Source organism: Mus musculus, chromosome 6 (genome assembly GCF_000001635.26).
Source record: "Mus musculus strain C57BL/6J chromosome 6, GRCm38.p6 C57BL/6J".
Classification (NCBI taxonomy): domain Eukaryota; kingdom Metazoa; phylum Chordata; class Mammalia; order Rodentia; family Muridae; genus Mus; species Mus musculus.
Genome location: NC_000072.6, coordinates 23,343,895 through 23,363,376, shown reverse-complemented (window position 1 = coordinate 23,363,376; position 19,482 = coordinate 23,343,895). Strand labels below are relative to the sequence as shown.

The 19,482-nt window shown below is 40.1% G+C and overlaps 1 protein-coding gene across 17 annotated transcripts in view; it reads left to right on the top strand.

Moving 5' to 3' along the window:
- The window catches only part of Cadps2 (Ca2+-dependent activator protein for secretion 2), a 578,403-nt gene that overhangs the window by 477,799 nt on the left and 81,122 nt on the right, over window positions 1-19,482 (top strand). For 11 of the 17 annotated variants that reach the window (XM_030255457.1, XM_006505112.2, XM_006505109.2 and 8 more), the window contains 3 exons: window positions 7,450-7,553; window positions 9,175-9,183; window positions 19,014-19,170. In XM_030255457.1, coding sequence (XP_030111317.1) covers window positions 7,450-7,553; window positions 9,175-9,183; window positions 19,014-19,170 — 270 coding nt within the window. The remainder of the gene's footprint in view (window positions 1-7,449; window positions 7,554-9,174; window positions 9,184-19,013; window positions 19,171-19,482) is intronic. The other 6 variants (XM_030255458.1, XM_006505111.2, XM_006505115.2 and 3 more) reach the window with 1 other exon arrangement.

Below are 19,482 nucleotides of genomic sequence, written 5' to 3'. Positions count from 1 at the left end.
AGCTTCCCCTCTTTCACAAGCGGTTCTGTAGTCTGTAGTTCTCCAGGGTCACAGCTTGAAGGCACGCATTTGGTGACCCCGTATTTATTTACCAACATGTGTCAACAGGTAAACCAAGTGACATGTAACAGTGTGGCTCCTGCAGCACCTTGTTAATATGAACAGCTCAGATGTATTAGGAAGTCCTTTTCCAAATCAGAGTAATGCAAGCTGACAGGCTTCTACCTCCTTCTCGGCAGTTTCTAAGTGCTCAAAGCCTGCACAGAAAACATGGTTTAGGAGATTAGGAAGGGGTCCTTACTTACAGAGCATGGCTAAGTAGCCAGAAAGCCAACACTAAACTCAGATAGATAGATGATAGGTAGGTAGGTAGGTAGGTAGATAGATAGATAGATAGATAGATAGATAGATAGATAGATAGATATGTATATATCTATCTATATCTATATATACACAATATGAATGAAATACACAACATATGTGCACATGCACACACACATATACATATATGTATACATATACCTCTGAAGGGTAGGAAACTTTCATAGCCAGCAACACTGCTGGAGATATGTGCCTCTATTTCTCTCTGCAAACTTAGAGATATGTGTGGTCTTAATAAAAACACAGCTTCAGTTATATATAAGTATATATAGTATAAGTCATATACTATAGCATCTTGTAACAGATGTTTCTGAGTGGAGGTCATATTCCAGCAGCAGCAGCCTTTAATTTTGGATTTATTTTACTTTATGTGTATGAAGGTATTGCCTGTATGCACATATGTGTACTGAGGGCATGCCTGTTGGATCCCCCTGTAACTGGGGTCACAGATGATTGTAGGCCACCATGTAGGTGATGGGAATTGAACGCCGGTCCTCAACAAAAGAGCAACAAGTGCCCTTAACCTCTGAGCCATCTCTTCAAGCCCTATTTTAAGGATACTAAGTGGAGGGGAGGGTGTAGCTATGCCTCAAAAATCCTCCTAAAGAAAGTCTCATATAGAATAAATGACGTTTCCCCATTTGCAGACCTCACGTTATGGCCTGTCAGTCACGGGCCGCCACATACTGTTGTATATCTTTAAATCTTCTCTAGCTGTCAGAGGCATGCTCACCAGTGTCCTGCATCATTACCATCTGCTGTTGGCCTAAATATAAATTTACTCACGTTAAGGCTAATCCGGATAAACTATTTAATGTGACAGTAACTACAGCAGAATTAGTACCAAGTGCTGTGTTATTAGCATAACTAATTCTAAAGCAATATTCATTGGAACTGTGCTTTCAATGACAGGGTCATTAAATGAGCTGGTCCCAAAGGGAGGCATGGATCTAGGAGGCCACGGGCTTACTGTTTTCAAACAATTAAGGCATTAGCATTTTTATGGATTCTAAGCAACTGTAGGTAGGTCATACCACTGCAGATTATTTTCATTCATACACAGAATTGCCCGGTTATGAATGGTATTTTTATGATAACCCAGCAGAAATGCAAACTATTCAGACTCCACAAGAAAAAAGTCACCTTTGTTCTAAATGAGGTCTCTATAGAGCCCTGAGGTCTGGGAAGGTAGCTCAGTAGGTAAAATGCTTTCTGTGTAAGCCAAAGAGATTGAGTTCAGGACGGATGAACTCACGTAACCCGAGTGTTCCTACAGCAAGATGGAAACAGAAACTAGAGATGCTCAGACACTCACAGGCTGGGTAGCCTGGCATATGTAGCAGTGAAAAAAAAAAAAAACACCTCAAGTAAGGTCAGAGGTGAGGTTTTCCTCTGACCTTTGCCCACACACCATATCATGCTCCTGCCCACACTCATACACACAAAGAGACACTTACAAAGATTTATTTTAAAAAATGGGGACGGGTGTTGCTTAATTTCAAGCAAGGAAGGAAATAGACTTCACACAGATTGCCTTTGTGCCTAACTCCATCTTTTGTGAGTGCCAGTCGTTCAGACACTTTGATCCTGAGAGAACAGCATCAGGATCATTACTCGGCAACCATTTCAAAAATGCAAATTCTCAGGCCTTTCCCAAGACAGCCGAATCAGACACTGTGTAGGTGCTGCCAGGCCATTGTGTTTCAGAAAGATCTGCAGGGACTCTGATGCATGCTGGAGTGGGGCACAGCTGAGGATAATCCACCTGTGGATGCCAGCAATCAGAATCTCAGCTCTCCTAGAACTGTAGCATCATTTAGACTACAGAGAGCACGTCACTGGTGACCCGTTCTCTATGCTTAATTGTCTCACATAACAAAAATATGTGAGGCTTAGGAACTTCTCCCACACCTCTGTGAGGCAGTCTTCATATTTGTCTTCTCTAGAGTGCCAATTTCAAAGACTGTATTTCAGAACCATCCAACCTACTGACCAGTTCTACAGTGTCAGGCGAGTGGAGGATGGGCCATTAGATTAATGGGAAAGAAGTTATCTAATTTCCCACCTTCTTCCCTCTTGAGGTCAAAAGGCCCAAGAGGATTGGCCAATTTTAAGAGTCCCCAGATCTGACTGTCCTAGGCTCTGGCACATGGCCACTCACCTATAGAGAGGTCAGAAAACAAATAAAAACGTAGACTTTCCAACTGCATCATTGTCCAGGAGAAATGTCCTGAGCCAGCAGAAAAGCCTAAAGAGTTAATGGTGTGGAACAAATAGCTCACAGGGGTGTGTGTGTGTGTTCAAGACACTTAAAAAAATCTCATCAATTATGATAAGGTCAAATCATAAAGTTTACATGGGCTATTTACATTTTGTTGATTAAGTAGTTTAAAATTTTATGTCAAAAGCATCACAAATGTATACATATTATATATGGGGAAAGAGAAATGATCTAATTGATCTTTTTCCCAGGTGCCCCTGCAACCTTTACCATGAATGTCACTCCTCTCCCACCACGTGGGACCCTGACAAGAAATGGCAACAAGGGAAACAGCCAGGGAGCATATCCTAGGAGTCCATGGGCTCCTTGAAATTCTAAATCCTAATTAAAGCATACTGCAGTCAGTCTGTCTGCTTGCAGCTTCCCATCTCCCCATCTTCCCCCAGTGGGATCTCTTCTTAAATGTACAGAGGAATAATTAAAAGAATATGCTTTGGGGAGCCAAGGACGGTTATCATAGAAAATGGAGGAAAAAAAAGTGTTCCAGAATGAGGAAAGATTGCAGCCAAGAGTAATGCACCCAAATTCACAAAGGACCCTCTCTGCTTTGGGCATATTTGTTTTAAATGTCGCTCTTTGAAATGTATTATAACAACTCACAAATTGAAGTAAAGCTTCAAGAACATCAACATTTGTAATGTGGAAGAAACATTACAAAGATACTGGAAGCAAACATCTTAAAGAGGAATTCTAGTTTCAGATATTCAGTGTAGATTTTAATGGAGCTGTTGATAACCCTGTTATCTAACAAGGTTCTACCCATGGAGTACATTAAGCTTCTTGGCTGTAGTCAAAACTGGGTGAAAACCAAGGGTGTGTACACATTGTGCTTGATAAAAAATGCTCCTTATTTAAAGTATTAAGAGTGGCCATTATGTTCAAGGACAAAGTTTCTATCCTCTCAGTAAACTTGATCTAGGAAGAATAAAATGTTTAAAGAGTTTTTAAGTTCCACCAGGGACACAGGATGCTCTCAACATTTTTGTTTAGAACAATATCAAACTTAAAAGCTGATTTTAACACTTTTACACATCAATAACAATTAGTTGTCTCTTTTTTTTTTCTATTGAATAACTGGTGACTACTATTGACTATGTAAATATAGACAATACTCAGAAAATTTGAAATAAAAAAGGAGACAAATCATTCAGAAGATTCTCTTAGTTGATGTCGATTGGTTGATTAGTTGGTGGTTGAGAAAGGGTGTTAGTGTGCAGTGCTGGCTGCCCTGGAATTCAAAAGAAGCAGACTTCCTCTCCTTCCCAAACAATGGGATTAAAGGCAGGAACCTCCGAAACCATCCAAGAAGTGATATTCATATATTTTCTCTCTATATATAAAATCCTCTGTCCATCTGTTTATCTGTCTGTCTGTCTAGCCACCTACCTATCTGCTTATCTATCATCTACTTATCTATCTACTCTATTTCTTTGAGAACTTCATCTATGAGCCCTGCATCTACATTGTTTCTATTCTCCCTCACCCTCAACTCCTTTTATGTCCTCCACAATGCCTAACCAAAACCATGACATCAGGTTTAAATGTTGTGTGTGTGTGTGTGTGTGTGTGTGTGTGTGTGTGTGTGTGTGTGTGTGTATTGTTGTTGTGGTAGTTGTGGTTGTTGTATTTACAGTCTGCCAAATCTCTTTAGTATTGCTTACATTTAGTATTGTTGAGGACTGATAAGGTTTAATTAAATCTCAGCAAGTAACTATATGACCTTGAAATTGTCTTAACTAGTCTGAACCCAACAGCAGAAGTCCTGATTCCTTAGTTTTTAGGATGGCTTTAAGGATGCAGTAAACAATATCCTAAAATATGTTGGAAATACAAGGGTTTTTTTAATGGAAATTTTATTCATTTACATTTCAACTGTTACCCCAATTTCCCCTTCACAAACCCCTTATCCCATCTCCCCTACCCCTGCTTCTGTGAGGGTGTTCCCCCATGCACCCACCCACTACTACCTCACCATCCTAGCATTCCCCTACACTGGGGCATCAAGCCTACACATGATCAAGGGCCTCCCCTCCCATTGATGCCAGATAAGGCCATCCTCTGCTACATATGTAGTTGGGGCCATGGGTTCTCGTTGGTTGGTGGTTTAGTCCCTAGGAGCTCTGGGGGAAGATTGTACTTATTAATCGTTTTTATATCTACATTTTATATGTGTGTATGTATACACATACACACACACACACATATATATAGACATATATATTTAAAATATACATTTCAAAACATAAAACCCAAAGTTTCCGGGAACCCACTCTGCATACCAGACTGGCTTTGAACTCAGAGACCCACCTGCCTTTGCCTCCCAAGTGTTAGGATTAAAGGAGCCTGCTGCCACTTAGGGTCTAAGGCCAGGCCCACTGGACACAGAGCTTGGCTGGGAGGAGGGAAGCTTAACCTGGAGGTCAGCGATCAGGGAGGGAGCAAAGAACACACAGGGCAAACAGCTGGGAGGTGGGGGGGGGGGACTAGTCCGTTTATTTGTGGAGAGGGGTCTCTTGGACAAGGTTTATGTGGTTCTGCCCCTGTGGCCAGGGCAGGGGTGCTAGAAGAAGCTACGTCTGCATATTCGGGTTTTACGGGGTGGGGTGGAGAGGGACTTGGTAAGGTCAAACAAGGGGTGAAGCATAGGAACTTTCAGGGTAATAAATTCACACTAGGGTTTATAGCGGGTGAGCCAGCTTTAAAGTGCCAGGTTGAGACGGGGGAGGGACCCAACTCCTACTATCCTCATATTTGAATTATCCAGGCTGAAGCTTCTTCGTTGACCTTCCCTCCAGAAACATAGGCATTATGGTCCCACAACACCTGTCTTAAAACCCAATCGTTTAAGCCACTCTAAATTCTCTAAGTTACAGGGAAGCTTAAAGATTATAGGATCCATGATTCTTAGCATCTTGTTGACATAGCAGGACTTTAATTAATGGCATGGTCTCTTGTGTCTTCTTCTTTTCAATCGGCTATCATCTTCCAAGAGTCCACCTTTCATTCAGGCTCCACAGAATCTCTGTTCCACGCCTTGATGAACACACTGCTACATATATTACAATCTCTTCTGAGGTCCTAGGGCATACTGCATTGGCTGTCTTTCGATAGACTCATCCAGTCTTAGGTAAAGAACACACAAGGCCCAAGCCTTACCTTCATCGCTTTTTAGATGTTTTCATTTCATCTCTCTAACCCTGAGAGTTATAGATCTTTTTAAAATGGCTTACAAATGATACTTCGGAAGCCCTTGCTTGGCTGTGCCTGACTTCTCCAAGAACTGTCACCTGTATACATCGTCCCCAAACCTCCTCTCACAAACCTTGTCTGCCCTGAAGTTCTCCTACACAGGTCATAAGCTATTCCCCGGCGACCATGCTTCCTTTAAGTCTCCCTCCCCACTCTTTATACAGACGCATGTTTGTTTCCAGAGCTTTGAAGGCTCCCGTTATCCTCACTAAATAGACTGAAGCGCCTCCACATGAAATGGGCTGCCACGCTGAGTCGGTCGTGAGCTACCTTGACTTACCTCTATTGAAGAATTTCAGAATGATCTTGAAACAGGTGGATGAACTGATAGTGGTCCAAACTTCCCTTCTGTTGTGATTTGGGATATTGAATCATTTGAGATAAGGACATATTAGCCTAGAATGGAGAAATGAAGGAAAGAAAAAAAGACCAGAAAGTCAATGACAGATATATTTGTTTGGAAAGCATAGCATAATGGGTTGTGTCTGTGATCCTAGTACCTGAGAGAACAAAGCAAGAAGATCCTAAGATTGAGGCTAGCCTGGGTTATACAGGAGTTCCAGGCCATTCTGGGCTATTTAAGGAGAACCCATCTCAAAACTCGAGCAAAACCACCCACTGCAATTGTCACCCTGATATTCTTACTTCATCCCCTTTTCTTCCCATAGTGGAGAATATCTGTTCCCTGTTGACAGGCTGATGTTCCTGACAGATAAGAGAAAATGACTCTACATTGCATGAGAATTTGTTTTAAGAGAGTTGTGTCGCATAGGGCACCTGATTTCTGCCAGTTTGTTGGAGTCTTTGAAATAAACTATTCTGCCTTCTCTTTTACTGAATTTCTGGTAGCTGCACTTCACCTTGTTGTGTTTTTTCCCTTTACACCAATTTAGCTTAATGCTAAAGATACCTTCAAATTCGAAGAAGGCGTCTGCCCTTCCCTAACCTGCTCCCCCCACCCCACACACACACACACACGTTTGGTAGTAGACTGAGATGACAACAGGCACACAGAGGAGAAAACCAGTTAATTGCCTGCTGTCAGAGTTGTTTTAGGTGACTTTGTACTCCTCGGATTTGAGATCAACATGAACTGAGAATTCAAATAGCAACAAAAAACCTGGGGTTTGCTAATGCCAGGAATGACTCATCCGGTGAGAACTGCATTGTATTGATAATACAATGTAGAGGGAAGGAAAAGACAGTGTTGTCTGCTCTCTTTGTGTTTCTGACCTTGAGCAGGATTGTAACTTGTTTGTTGCAGAAGTTGAGCATCTAATGTGCTGTTGCACCTGTTAGTTCTTGTGTACTAAATGGCAAAGCACTTGCAGATCTGTGATTGCTTTGTGGGTGAAATATTTTCTGCAATCTGGTGAACTGGCTTTTTAAAGACAATGTACTCAATTGTGTTCCATGCATCCCTTAGCTCTCAAAAGTGTGCTTCCTTGTGCCATTTCAATACTCTGATCGTCATTACATCTTAGGACATGTCTGGCTTTGTATTTTCAAGGTAACATTATGATTTTTTTTTTAAACAGAGACCATGAACCAGGCAACTCCTGCCAGGAAGCTGGAAGAGGTTCTTCATCTTGCAGAGCTCTGCATAGAAGTCCTACAGCAAAATGAGGAGCATCATGCTGAGGTGATGACCTCTAGCCAAAGCATAAGGTTCTCCCAAGGGCTTTGCTATGGACGGGGTAGCAGTGAAAGATAGCCCGACAGGAGTTGGACAGGAGTCTCAGTATGTAGCTGGCCAAACATAAACCTATCCTGGAAAACTCTGTGTGTGTGTGTGTGTGTGTGTGTGTGTGTGTGTGTGTGTGTGTGAGAGAGAGAGAGAGAGAGAGAGAGAGAGAGAGAGAGAGGTTGTTGTATCTGTTTTTGACAACAATCACATAGTAAGGACATGAGAAAGCTTGGGAGCTATGCCCCCAAGTTATATAAACAATAGATACCAAAGATGGAGCACACCCATGTTGGGATGCTAAACAAGTTGGGAGGTTTTTTTTTTTTGTCCTATGATATGATCATTTTGTTTGAAAATGTGGGACAGTGAACATTAATCAAAAACATTCATGATTTTGTAACTGACTGATATCTTCCTTTTTGTATCACATTTTCTATATGTTTTCATTAAATCTCTGGGTTTTATCGTTTTTGTTTTGTTTTTGTTTTTGTTTTTGTTTTTGTTTTTGTTTTTGTTTTGTCATGCTTGGAGGGAACCCAGGCATTATTAGACCCCTATTACCAGCCAATATCTTTAAATCCTACTACATATTAACATTTTCTATAGACCCACAGTGGTGTCACTGTCTTGATATCCTAAGACTTAAAACTCTCTACTCAGCAGTTGTGAGTACAGAGAGAATTTCCTGGTTTTGGGCTGAATGGAGGAGATGTGTAGAATTAAATAAACACCATAAATGTTGGTGTCCTCACTGTGCTTTTAGTTTTGAGGAAGCAGATGAAACGAGCTGAAAGAAAGCAGACCAGATACATGTGAATTTATAGAATATTTATGCTTAATAGAATCTAGTTCTCAGTAAAATATGAGAAACTGCAGGACCTATATTTAAGCAAATTCTTGGAAAAAAAGTGTTCATGAAGCCTTGCTATAGATAACTAAGATTTATTGTATCTGGTTATAAATATGATCATTCAAAACATCTGCTTTTAGCTCACACTGTGGAATCTAGTTTTTAGCTTGCATCTGTCATGTGTGAACTTGTTATGGATATTTTATTTTAAACTGAAGAAACAGCTGCTTCAATAATTTGAAATGAATTCCCAGGAGGGTGTTTTCTGGGCTAGAATCACGGCCATGCTACAAAGAAAATATCATATGATAAAAATATAGGTATGTTTCGTTGTCTTTGTCTTGCTCTGAAAGAGATTATCATCAGAGTCTAAGGCCCTTCTAAATTGTTTTTAATCTGACCGAACATCCTATTTCAGAATGTGTTGCCACCAAACAGGTACAGCTAATGTTCCCATATATTTTGTGGAAATTAAAATGTAGTGTTTGTAGTACAGTCAATGTAGTCACTGAAAAATGCTTGCTAAAAGTATAATTATCGTATAGATGCTGTTTGTTTTTTACTCTGTAACCTACAATTGACTTCCCTGAAACATGGCACAGAAACACCACTGTGCTCCCTGCTGCAGTGCAATCGGAACTATTCTGGTGGCTTCTTTACAAATACTCTGTAACACGGTGCCATTTTTCTATTCTGCTTACGCTCCAAATTTTTGGAATCCCTCAGGGAAGAGAGGTGAGTAAACCTGTTTCCTCTTTATCTTTGCATAAGACAGCCCTCTAATGTGACTGAGAAGCAGGACCCGCTCTGACGGTTGTCATTTTGAAGTCAACTGAGGCTTTCCTTGGAATGCAAGACTTTCCTCTGTAGCCTTTGCTACTCAGTTAGGAGACTGTGTTTAGTTAGAAGTCACATGCATAATTAATGTCTTCCATCCCAAGCAAGACACCAGGCAAGGAATTGGAAATTTTGGCTTTTTTGTTTTGTCTTGCAATTAATTTTTTAAAATCTTTTTTATTTTCTCCTTTCCATTAGATCTTCCTTCTGAGCTGTACTGGAGAGTGAACTGATCTAATTTCAAAGTCATTTCCAGAGTGTGTTAGTGGAGGGCACTCTACACGGAGATGCTCCGGCCAGTTTCATTACTCCAGACTGCAGCTAGGCTCCCTCTGCTCTTCAGCTCCTCTGAGGAGGTTAATGTATTTGCCTGGAGGCGACCTCCAGGCGGCTCGGGCTCCCACTCTCCCTTTCACTCTGCCTCCCTCCTCTGTCCCAGTGCACTCAACGGGACTAAGTGGCTGTTTCCCTCTTGCACAGTTCCTCCGTTAAGCAGGTGTCCAGCCATTCACCTCCTTGTCAGGAACTTGATTGAAAGGCAGTCCCTCCTCCTCTGGAGGCCTCTTGACCTCTCCTGGCTTTTCTCCCTAGAAAGCTGATTTTAGCTCTTTTTCAGCAAAATCTTTTAAGACTCTCTCAAACATTTCAGGGAGCAGGCTGTGCTGGATCAGAGATTTCAAACAAACGAATCTAGCAGTTCTTCATCCAAAAGCCATTCCCTCTGACCAGTGGGAAATGCCTCCCAGGCAAACTACTAGTTCTAATCCACTACCTGTGCATGCAGATGTGTGTGTGTGTGTGTGTGTGTGTGTGTGTGTGTGTGTAGACCAGAGGTTGAAATCAGGCATCTGTCTTCCTCAGTCACTCCTCGTCTTGTTCTTTGAAACAAGGTCTCCCACTAAATCTGGAGCTCACATATTTGGGGTAAGCAGGATGAATGACAATGTTCAGTGAGCTACTTGTTTCTGCTTCCCAATTGGCAGGCACAGAGCTTTGCCCTTGGCTTTTTATGTGAATGCTAGCAAGGCAGTCTTAGTTCTGCATACTTGGGCAGCAAGCACACACTTAATAGCAGAGCTTCCAATCTACCTTTTCTTACTGGTTTTGATTTGGGTTATTGGTAGTTGTTGTTGTTGTCGTTACACATTTTCAGGTTTTTTGGAGATGAGGTCTTACTATGATCATGACCAATTTACCCAGTCTCTGGATTCCAGGCATACTCTACTATGTCCAGGAAAGAGTGAGAGTAGAGGAACAATTCTGGGTCAGAGTTTTTGACTGTGGGATGGCAACCCCATCCCTCCACTTAGTGCCCTGCCTTTCTACTATTCGTGGACTCTTCAAGTTCCCTCTCCCCACTGTAGGGCATTTCATCTAAGGTCCTCCCTTTGAGTCCTGAGAGTCTTCCATAATCCAGGTCTCTGGTAGATTCTAGAGGGTCCTCCCACCTCCTACCTCCTGAGGTTGCATATTTCCATTCATTCTGCTGGCCTTCAGGGCTTCCCTCCTTTTTCCCTCTCCCACCAACATCCCTCCCTCTGCCCTCTGATTTCTTCTCACTCCCAAGTGGGATTGAGGCATCCTTTGGCTTGTTAACCTTCTTGAGTTTTGTGGATTGTATCCTGGGTATTCTGTACTTTTTTTTTCTTGGCTAATATCCACTTATTTGTGTGTACATACCATGCATATCCTTTTGGGTCTGAGATACCTCACTCAGGACTGTCTGAAGGCAGAACAGAAGGGGAAATGATGACTGGACTGTAAAAAAGAGTACTGTCTGGCCTTAAACCCATAATCCCTCCTGTTTTATTTCCTTCAGCTTCTTGCTTGCTTGTGTATATCACCACACAACTACTTTTTGCATTAATGTGGATGTTCCAGGTTTTAAATTTAGGCCCCTAATTTGTTATATAGATAGAGATAATCTTGATCCTCCTGTCTCCACCTCCCTACTTTGGGATTTATAAGCACAGATCATGATACCATTTTTTTCTTTTCTCTTTTATATATATATATATATATGGATGGTAGTGGCAACAGAACTCAGGGCTTCATGCACGTTAGCTAGGCATCTCTAGCCACCTACATCATTTTCATTGCTATAGTTCTGACAGTATTTTTTCAGGTAGTGCAATGCTTTTTGCTTTGGTGGGGTTTGCTCAATATTGCTTTGGCCATTGTTTCCAGTTTTTGTTTGGGTTTTATGGTTTGTTGTTTGTTTGTTTCTTTCTTATAGTTTCCTAAGAATTGGGGGAAATTTTATATTTTGGTATTAACCCCCTCACAGATACACAGCATCCACATATTTTATTTTCTCATAGCCTTGAGTTATCCCTTCCCTCTGTGAACTGTTGCTTTGCTGAGCGTTCGATCTTTTATGTGATAGAATTCTGTTTGTCTGTGTTTTGCTTCTGCTTCCTGTGATCTTCAAGACCTCCCCTGAACATTTCCCTGTTCTAACATCTGACTCGGCTTCTTCCGTTTTCTTCTAGTGTCTACATAGCTTTGCCGTGGCTGCTTTTGTATCTATGTGTCTAATTCACTTTGAGTTGGTTTCCATAGCTGATGAGAGCATGGGACTCTAGCTTCATGTGCATATCTAGCTTTTTCAGTTCCATTTATTTTTTAAAGTTTTTTTTTTCTCCAATATATGTTTTTAGTACCCTTTGCTGGAAATCAGTGGACTCTGAGTGCAAGTTTTCTTCTAAATAATCTGTTCTGTTCCATTGATGAATGTCCATTTATTTGCCATTTATTTATTTATTATTCTATGTGCACGCATGCTGGTGTGCATAATCAGAGACCAGAGGACGGGCTGCCAGGAGTTGTTTCTCTCCTTCCACGATTCGTGTTACAGGAACTCAGGTCATCAGAGCTGGCGGCAAGCTCCTTTCCCTGCTGAGCCCTCTCACCTACCCCTTTGTCTCTTTTTCATGCCCATGCCATGCTGCTTTAATTACTATGACTTAGTCTACTTTGAACTCAAGCAGTATAATATCCCATGCTTTGTCCTTCTTGTTTGCACTTGCTTTGGCTACTTGGAGGTTTGTGTGTTTTTTTTGTTGTTGTTGTTTTGTTTTTTATGGGGTTTTTGTTTGTTTTGTTTTGTTCTGTTCTGTTTTGTGGTTCCACATGAACTATAGAAACATTTTCATAGTTTGATGAAGAAAGTCATAGGTGTTGTGAGAGTCATGGCATTAAATATGTAGCCAGCTGTCTTAGTTAGGTTTTCCATTGCTGTAAAGACACAACATGACCAAGGCAACTCTTATAAAGGAAAACATTTAATTGAGGCTGACTTACAGTTCAGAGGTTCAGTCCATTATCATCAAGGTGGGAAATATGGCAGTGTGCAGACAGTCATGGCCTGAAGGAGACGAGAATTCTACATCTTGATCTGAAGGCAGCCAGAAGAGGGTATCTCTTCTGCACTGGGTGGAACTTAAGCATAGGAGCCCTCCAAGGGCTGTCTACATAGTGACACACTTCCTCCAAACCCACACCTGTTTCACCAAGGCCACACCTTCTAACAGTGCCACTTCCCATGGGCCAAGCATATTCAAACCACCACACTATCTTTGGATGATATGGGCATTTTAACATCATTTCTACTGATATGTAAACGTGGGACATCTTTCCAGTTACGTCCTCCTCTATTTTCATCCTCAGTGTTTCAGATTTCACTGAAGAGGTCTTTTACCTCTTTGTTTAAATTTACTTGTATATATTCAATTTTTAAACTTATAAGAACAAAGGTAACATTTTAAAATAACATATGTTCTGAAATATCTTCACTTCTTTTAAATTATTTTAATATTTATATCTAGATTAAAAATTATTATCAAAATAATGAATTAAAAGAATTATGAGGAGCTAGCAACATATTATGGTCCACTCTACTGACTTCTACTAAAATATGGATTTCCATATTGTTCTGTGTATGTTTATGTATGTGTATTTGAGGGCCAAGAAATACAGTAATTATCAAATTGTCTCTAGAGTTTTTATAGTAACTCACAAATTTTAGCATTGTAGACTAATCTTAGGAAAAAAAAAAGAGTCATTTCAAAGTCAAATTATCTGTTTTTGCTCAATGTAGAATGATCCTCCTTATTTGTACTAAATTATATATTATGCACTCCAAAGATCAAAGCAATCAAAATTCTTAGACTTCTGATAAATTAGGAAATATGTAGATAAGTCATGTGATAATAAATGCTTATGGCAAGAAAAAAATCAAGGTACAGTAACAGTGTTCTGATATACAAAGTAAAGGGAGGATGGATGGACAGATGGATGGATGACAATGGACAGCTAATATGCTCTGCATAGTTACTTAAGAAAACTATATCATTTCTCGCTTACATACTGGCTCTCCAAATAAAATAATTATACCAAATGAGCAATTTGGGAGACTAACTAAGATAATACTTATAAAACTTCTAGAGCAGGACTTTAACCCACCAAACCTTTTAAATTCATATTGGGGATTTTGTTTTTCATTTTTCACTTGTTTGTTCTTAAGGTAGGTTCTCACTCTGTAACCCACACTGGCCTTAAACTCAGATTCTCCCACTTCAGCCTCCCCATTTACAGGCATGGGTCACCATGAGTACCTTGGACATTATTTATAAAGCACATTAACTCACTATCTGTACATGTACAATGTATTTTTGTAATTAAAGATAATAACATTCATTTGTATTTGTACAGAGAGAAATTTCCATGTTGATTTATTTTCACAATAACCCAGAGGCTAGAGGCTATTGTTTTTATTGATTTATAGACTAGAAGTAGAAATCCAGGCGGAGAAGTGATGTGCTTCTGACTACTCTAATCTTGCCTCTAAGTTCAGAAGCTCGATGCCTTACTTCCAGGCTCAGGGTTCATGCTTAGCTCCCTCCATTTTAAACAACTTTGATGCCAAACCAATGGTGGTAGTGCAATCCTTTAATCCCAGCACTTAGGAGGCAGAGACAAACAGACCTCAGTTCTAGGCCAACCAACATGGTCTACAGAATGAGTTCCAGGATAGCCAGAGATACACAGAGATAAGTTGTCTCAAAGAAGAAGAAAAAACATTTTTTTTCAACTGCTTAGAGTAAAAGTGACAAAGCTTTCAAAGTATTATCAGCCTGTCACATATATTATAGTTATCATTCAAAGCTGATTTATATGTTCCTCTTAAGCACATTGATAAGCTATTGCCTTCTGCCTCCATCAGATCATTTACAGTAAATCATGACTTAGCATTAGAGCCAAGACAGATTTAGAATTGTTCTTGTGACATCTCATAGGTGTCTTACCAATAGATGCTTTTCTGAGAGAGGTTTCCTCCAACCCAGTGAGACTCTCCTATTGAGCATCTGATACCTCATGAGGTGGAACCCTGGAGGGAAACAGTACAGTCTATTTTCTTCCCCTCCAGTCCAGTCAGAACAGCTACCTCTAATAGGATGGGCAAGAGAAAGGAAGGACAGGTCACGGTGAGGCTGATCCTGTGCTTGAAAGAAACTCCCACTTTTGCTTAGATCTTCAGCTAGTGGTTGAGGAGTTAGCTCAGTGGTTTGAAGCCTTCCTGCTCCTCCAGAGAACCACATTTTAACTCCCAGCATCCATGTTAAGTAACTCACCAAAGCCTATAAGCCCAGCTACAGGAGATCTAATGTTCTTTTTTTTTTTTTCTGGGCACTATAAAACCACCTTGAGTATGTACCATACTCATAGCATGTACTTACCCAGACACAAACATACATATAAACTTAATTAGTTAATTAATTAAAAGACTGGTTGCTCAGTACTTTCTCAAGTCATCAGTGAGATGTACACCACATCTTGACTTACATTCACAAGACAGACTTCATCCAAATTACAATTCGAGGCATAAACAATACTTCTTTAAAATATAATGAAGTTTTATAGTGAGTAGGAAAAGCATAAAGGTATGTGTGTGTGTATATATACATACATACATACATACATACATATATACATATATATATACATACATACATATATATATATATATATATATATATATATATATATATATATATTCATTCCATTATTTTTCATTCCCAGCCTGGCTCTCTTTTCCAAGTTAGCTTTAAAATGAGCTTTCAGAATATGTCTGAGAGCACTGAAACAATGCAGAGCTAACACGGCTGCTAGGTTCTTAATTTTAGCCTTCTATGAAGGTATTGGCTGTGAACAGGAAGTGAGATTCTTTGAGCGTGTCTCTTAACAGGACTGAATTCTGACTAGCATTTCTACTCTGCTCTGCTCAGTGAGGAATCTCAGGTTCTACTTCACATTGTCACAAATCTAACTTCAAAGGGCAAGAACAAGAGATATAAAATAAATCAATAAATACTACTATTAAATATTATTTATTCACTATTTATTAGTATCAGTAAGTTATGTTATTAGATGTTTTTATATATTATTATATATTGTTAGAGTAGGTATATATAATATATATCCAGCAAATGCTCAGAGGTAATCACTGCATGTGATAATCTGCTGGATTTATGCCGTTATGCAGTATAACATGCCTGAACAAATTCCTCACTTATATATGTATCACAATATTGAGGAAAACATTAAATTGTCTATCACTCTTAAGTCTATTTATATAACATTTTCTAGTATAATTCAGCTTTTGTTTGTTTACTTGATGCTAATTTGCTATATGGTGACTTTTCTTAACATGCTTTTTCTGACACCTATGATTTTAAAGCCATTTTTACTACAAAAAATTTAAAATCATATTTCAGAATTTTGCAACCCCGTCTTTCAGCTTTGTCACTCATCTTTTTCTGATTGAACCTAATACATACTTAAATAAATACAGTTCAGAAACTAAGTGAGTGATTCTCAGGCTGCAGGATTTAAAATTCTAAATAAATAGTCTTAACAGAGAGAATAATAAAAATGCATCAGAGAAATTTTCATGTTTTAGATTGGCTTAAAAATGATGATATTGGGCCCCAGAGATGCCTCAGTGGGTAAGGGACTTGCTACACAAGCATGGGACCTGAGTAGAGATTCCCAGAGCCACAGAAACAACAGGCAAGTTTGACAGACACCTGCAATCCCAGCTCTCTAGAAACAGAGGCAGGGATCCCCAAGAGCAACCCAGGGAAGTAGCTAGCCATACGGGAGAGCTCTAGGTCCAAGTGGGAGACCCTGCCTCAACACATATGGTAGAGAGGGATCAAAGAAACCTATAGGCCTATACGTGCATATCCATACATGTCCACCACACACACAGGAACAAGATGTTGATAGCAACTGGGACTCAGTAGACAAATAAGAGCAAGACTTAAAAGATGACACACAGGCACACACACACAAAATGATTTTAAAATTCTCCATAGTGTATGAAAACTTATTTAAGATTACTTATAATCATAGATAGGCAAAGTAAAACAAAACTGAGAACAGAAGCATCCCCTATTATTTTTTGAGAACTGTCTAAAAGCAGAGTATTATTTTTCTCTTCCTAAAAGAATATAATTTTTTAAACTTTTTAAAATTATTTATTATATATGTATATATATGTATGTATTATATAGGTGTATATATGTGTATGTATATATGTATACATATATGTGTGTTTCATACAGTCATATGTATGTGTATATAAATGTATATAAATGAGTACACTGTAGCTGTCTTCAGACACACCAGAAGAGGGCATCGGATCCCATTGTAGATGGTTGTGACCCACCATGTGGCTGCTGAGAATTGAACTCAGGACCTCTGGAAGAACAGCCAGTGCTCTTAACTGCTGAGACATCTCTCCAGTCCCAAGAAGCATAATTGTTTTAAAGTGATTATTTTCATTACCAGTCATAACAGCCCTGACCAAATACAAAGTGAAGAACAGACCAGGCAAACGCTGTCTTTAACAGTGTTCACAATCTGAGAACCAGACGTGTACTCACGTAAGCAGCACTGTGTCCCATGAAGTAAAGCCATTCCATCTCAGGGAACTGTCCAGGGGCCTATTTCACACCGGCAGTCCAGATGTCCTCTCTAGGGAAGTAAGGCTCAGACCTGGAACATGGAGGCCATGGGGCGTTGTCAGCTAGATGATAAGGCTTTCAGATTTTGTTGTATGTTGGTTAGATGAGATGGGCCTTTAACTTGGGCAAGACTATGATCTAGTTATGTTCTTAAACAGTAAAACAATGACTGGTGGCTGTTTGGTGAGTGGACAGGAGTAAACCTGTTCCTAGAGAGCAGTTTGCAATGTATGAAGACTCTGAAATGCCCATTATCCCCATCATATTTAGAAGCACTCCCTAAGGAGCTCTGAACACTCACTTTTCCTCACTGTGAGCTTAGTAGCAGGCAGGAAGAATGCAAGAGAAGGGAGGCATAGAAGGCACAGCAGTTCAAACTGGAAGCCAGACAGAGAGTCAAGCTACTTCCTACCACCTGAAGTTTCTAGACCTTCCCAAAATAGCAGCACCAGCTTGACACTAAGCTTCCAACACATGTCTCTTGTTGAGATACTTCATCTCCAAACTGTAATAAAACAATCAGGGTAAATAAAACAAGATAAATTCAGGATTTATTTGTAAAGCTCTTACCACACTATCCTTGGGTATCTGAAAAATTGGGGGGAAAGTCTTCTTAAAGGGGCAGTGGTTTTAGAAGACAGTGTATTCTCATAGTAGAATGCCATGCTATCATTAAAGACAAAAATTGAAGGAAGTCATCCTACAGTATGATGCCAAATATGTTAGTATCCTATTCATAAAAAAGGAGATATTCACATTAGTTGTGTGTAATTTTTAATATATACAAGAATTTTCCTTTTGTTTTTATAATATACATTTTCCTATAGTTTATGTCTATGGCTTCTAAAGAAATAAATGCCTACTTTAAGTTTCATTCATCAATGGCAAATTTGTTATTGTATATTGTAATACCCATAACATTCCTTACCTTAAAAGTTTTATGTTTTATGAAACTCAAGGAGAATGAAGACTGAAGTGTGGACACTATGCCCCTCCTTAGATTTGGGAACAAAACACCCATGGAAGGAGTTACAGAGACGGAGTTTGGAGCTGAGATGAAAGGATGGACCATGTAGAGACTGCCATAGCCAGGGATCCACCCCATAATCAGCATCCAAACGCTGACACCATTGCATACACTAGCAAGATTTTATTGAAAGGACGCAGATGTAGCTGTCTCTTGTGAGACTATGCCGGGGCCCAGCAAACACAGAAGTGGATGCTCACAGTCAGCTAATGGATGGATCATAGGGCTCCCAATGGAGGAGCTAGAGAAAGTAGCCAAGGAGCTAAAGGGATCTGCAACCCTATAGGTGGAACAACATTATGAGCTAACCAGTACCCCGGAGCTCTTGACTCTAGCTGCATATATATCAAAAGATGGCCTAGTCGGCCATCACTGGAAAGAGAGGCCCATTGGACTTGCAAACTTTATATGCCCCAGTACAGGGGAATACCAGGGCCAAAAAGGGGGAGTGGGTGGGCAGGGGAGTGGGGGTGGGTGGATATGGGGGACTTTTGGTATAGCATTGGAAATGTAAATGAGTTAAATACCTAATAAAAAATGGAAAAAAAAAAGTTTTATGTTTTATCTATCATACTTCTTTGTGACACTGAAGCATGCTGCACATGTTTTCGGGAGCATAGTGTTTGTCCATGCTTCTAACAAGTCGTCCATCTCTCCTTTACTTCCTGCAGGCATTTGCCTGGTGGCCTGACTTGTTGGCCGAGCATGCAGAGAAGTTTTGGGCTTTATTCACAGTAGACATGGATACTGCGCTGGAGGCCCAACCTCAAGACTCCTGGGATAGCTTTCCCCTTTTCCAGCTGCTTAATAATTTCCTCAGAAATGACAGTGAGTACTTACGTTTCCTTCCTACATGAAATGCCAAGGGATGGGTGGATGCCATCATAGATACACACGTATTTAGCCCAAGCTTGATCTCACTAAGAGTCAGCATGGGGATCGAGAGAGCTGCTTGAGCTTCTCTGAGTCTATGATGTCATAGCCTATGGCAGATGATTCCTCCTATCAGTCACTGAACTGCAGAACAGCCACTACACAGAGTAGACAAGTTTTTCATTGTACCGTAAGGATCAGAAAACCTATGACGTCTGGCATTGGCAGAATCCCTGAGACTGCATCCATCTCTAAGAGATGCTCTAT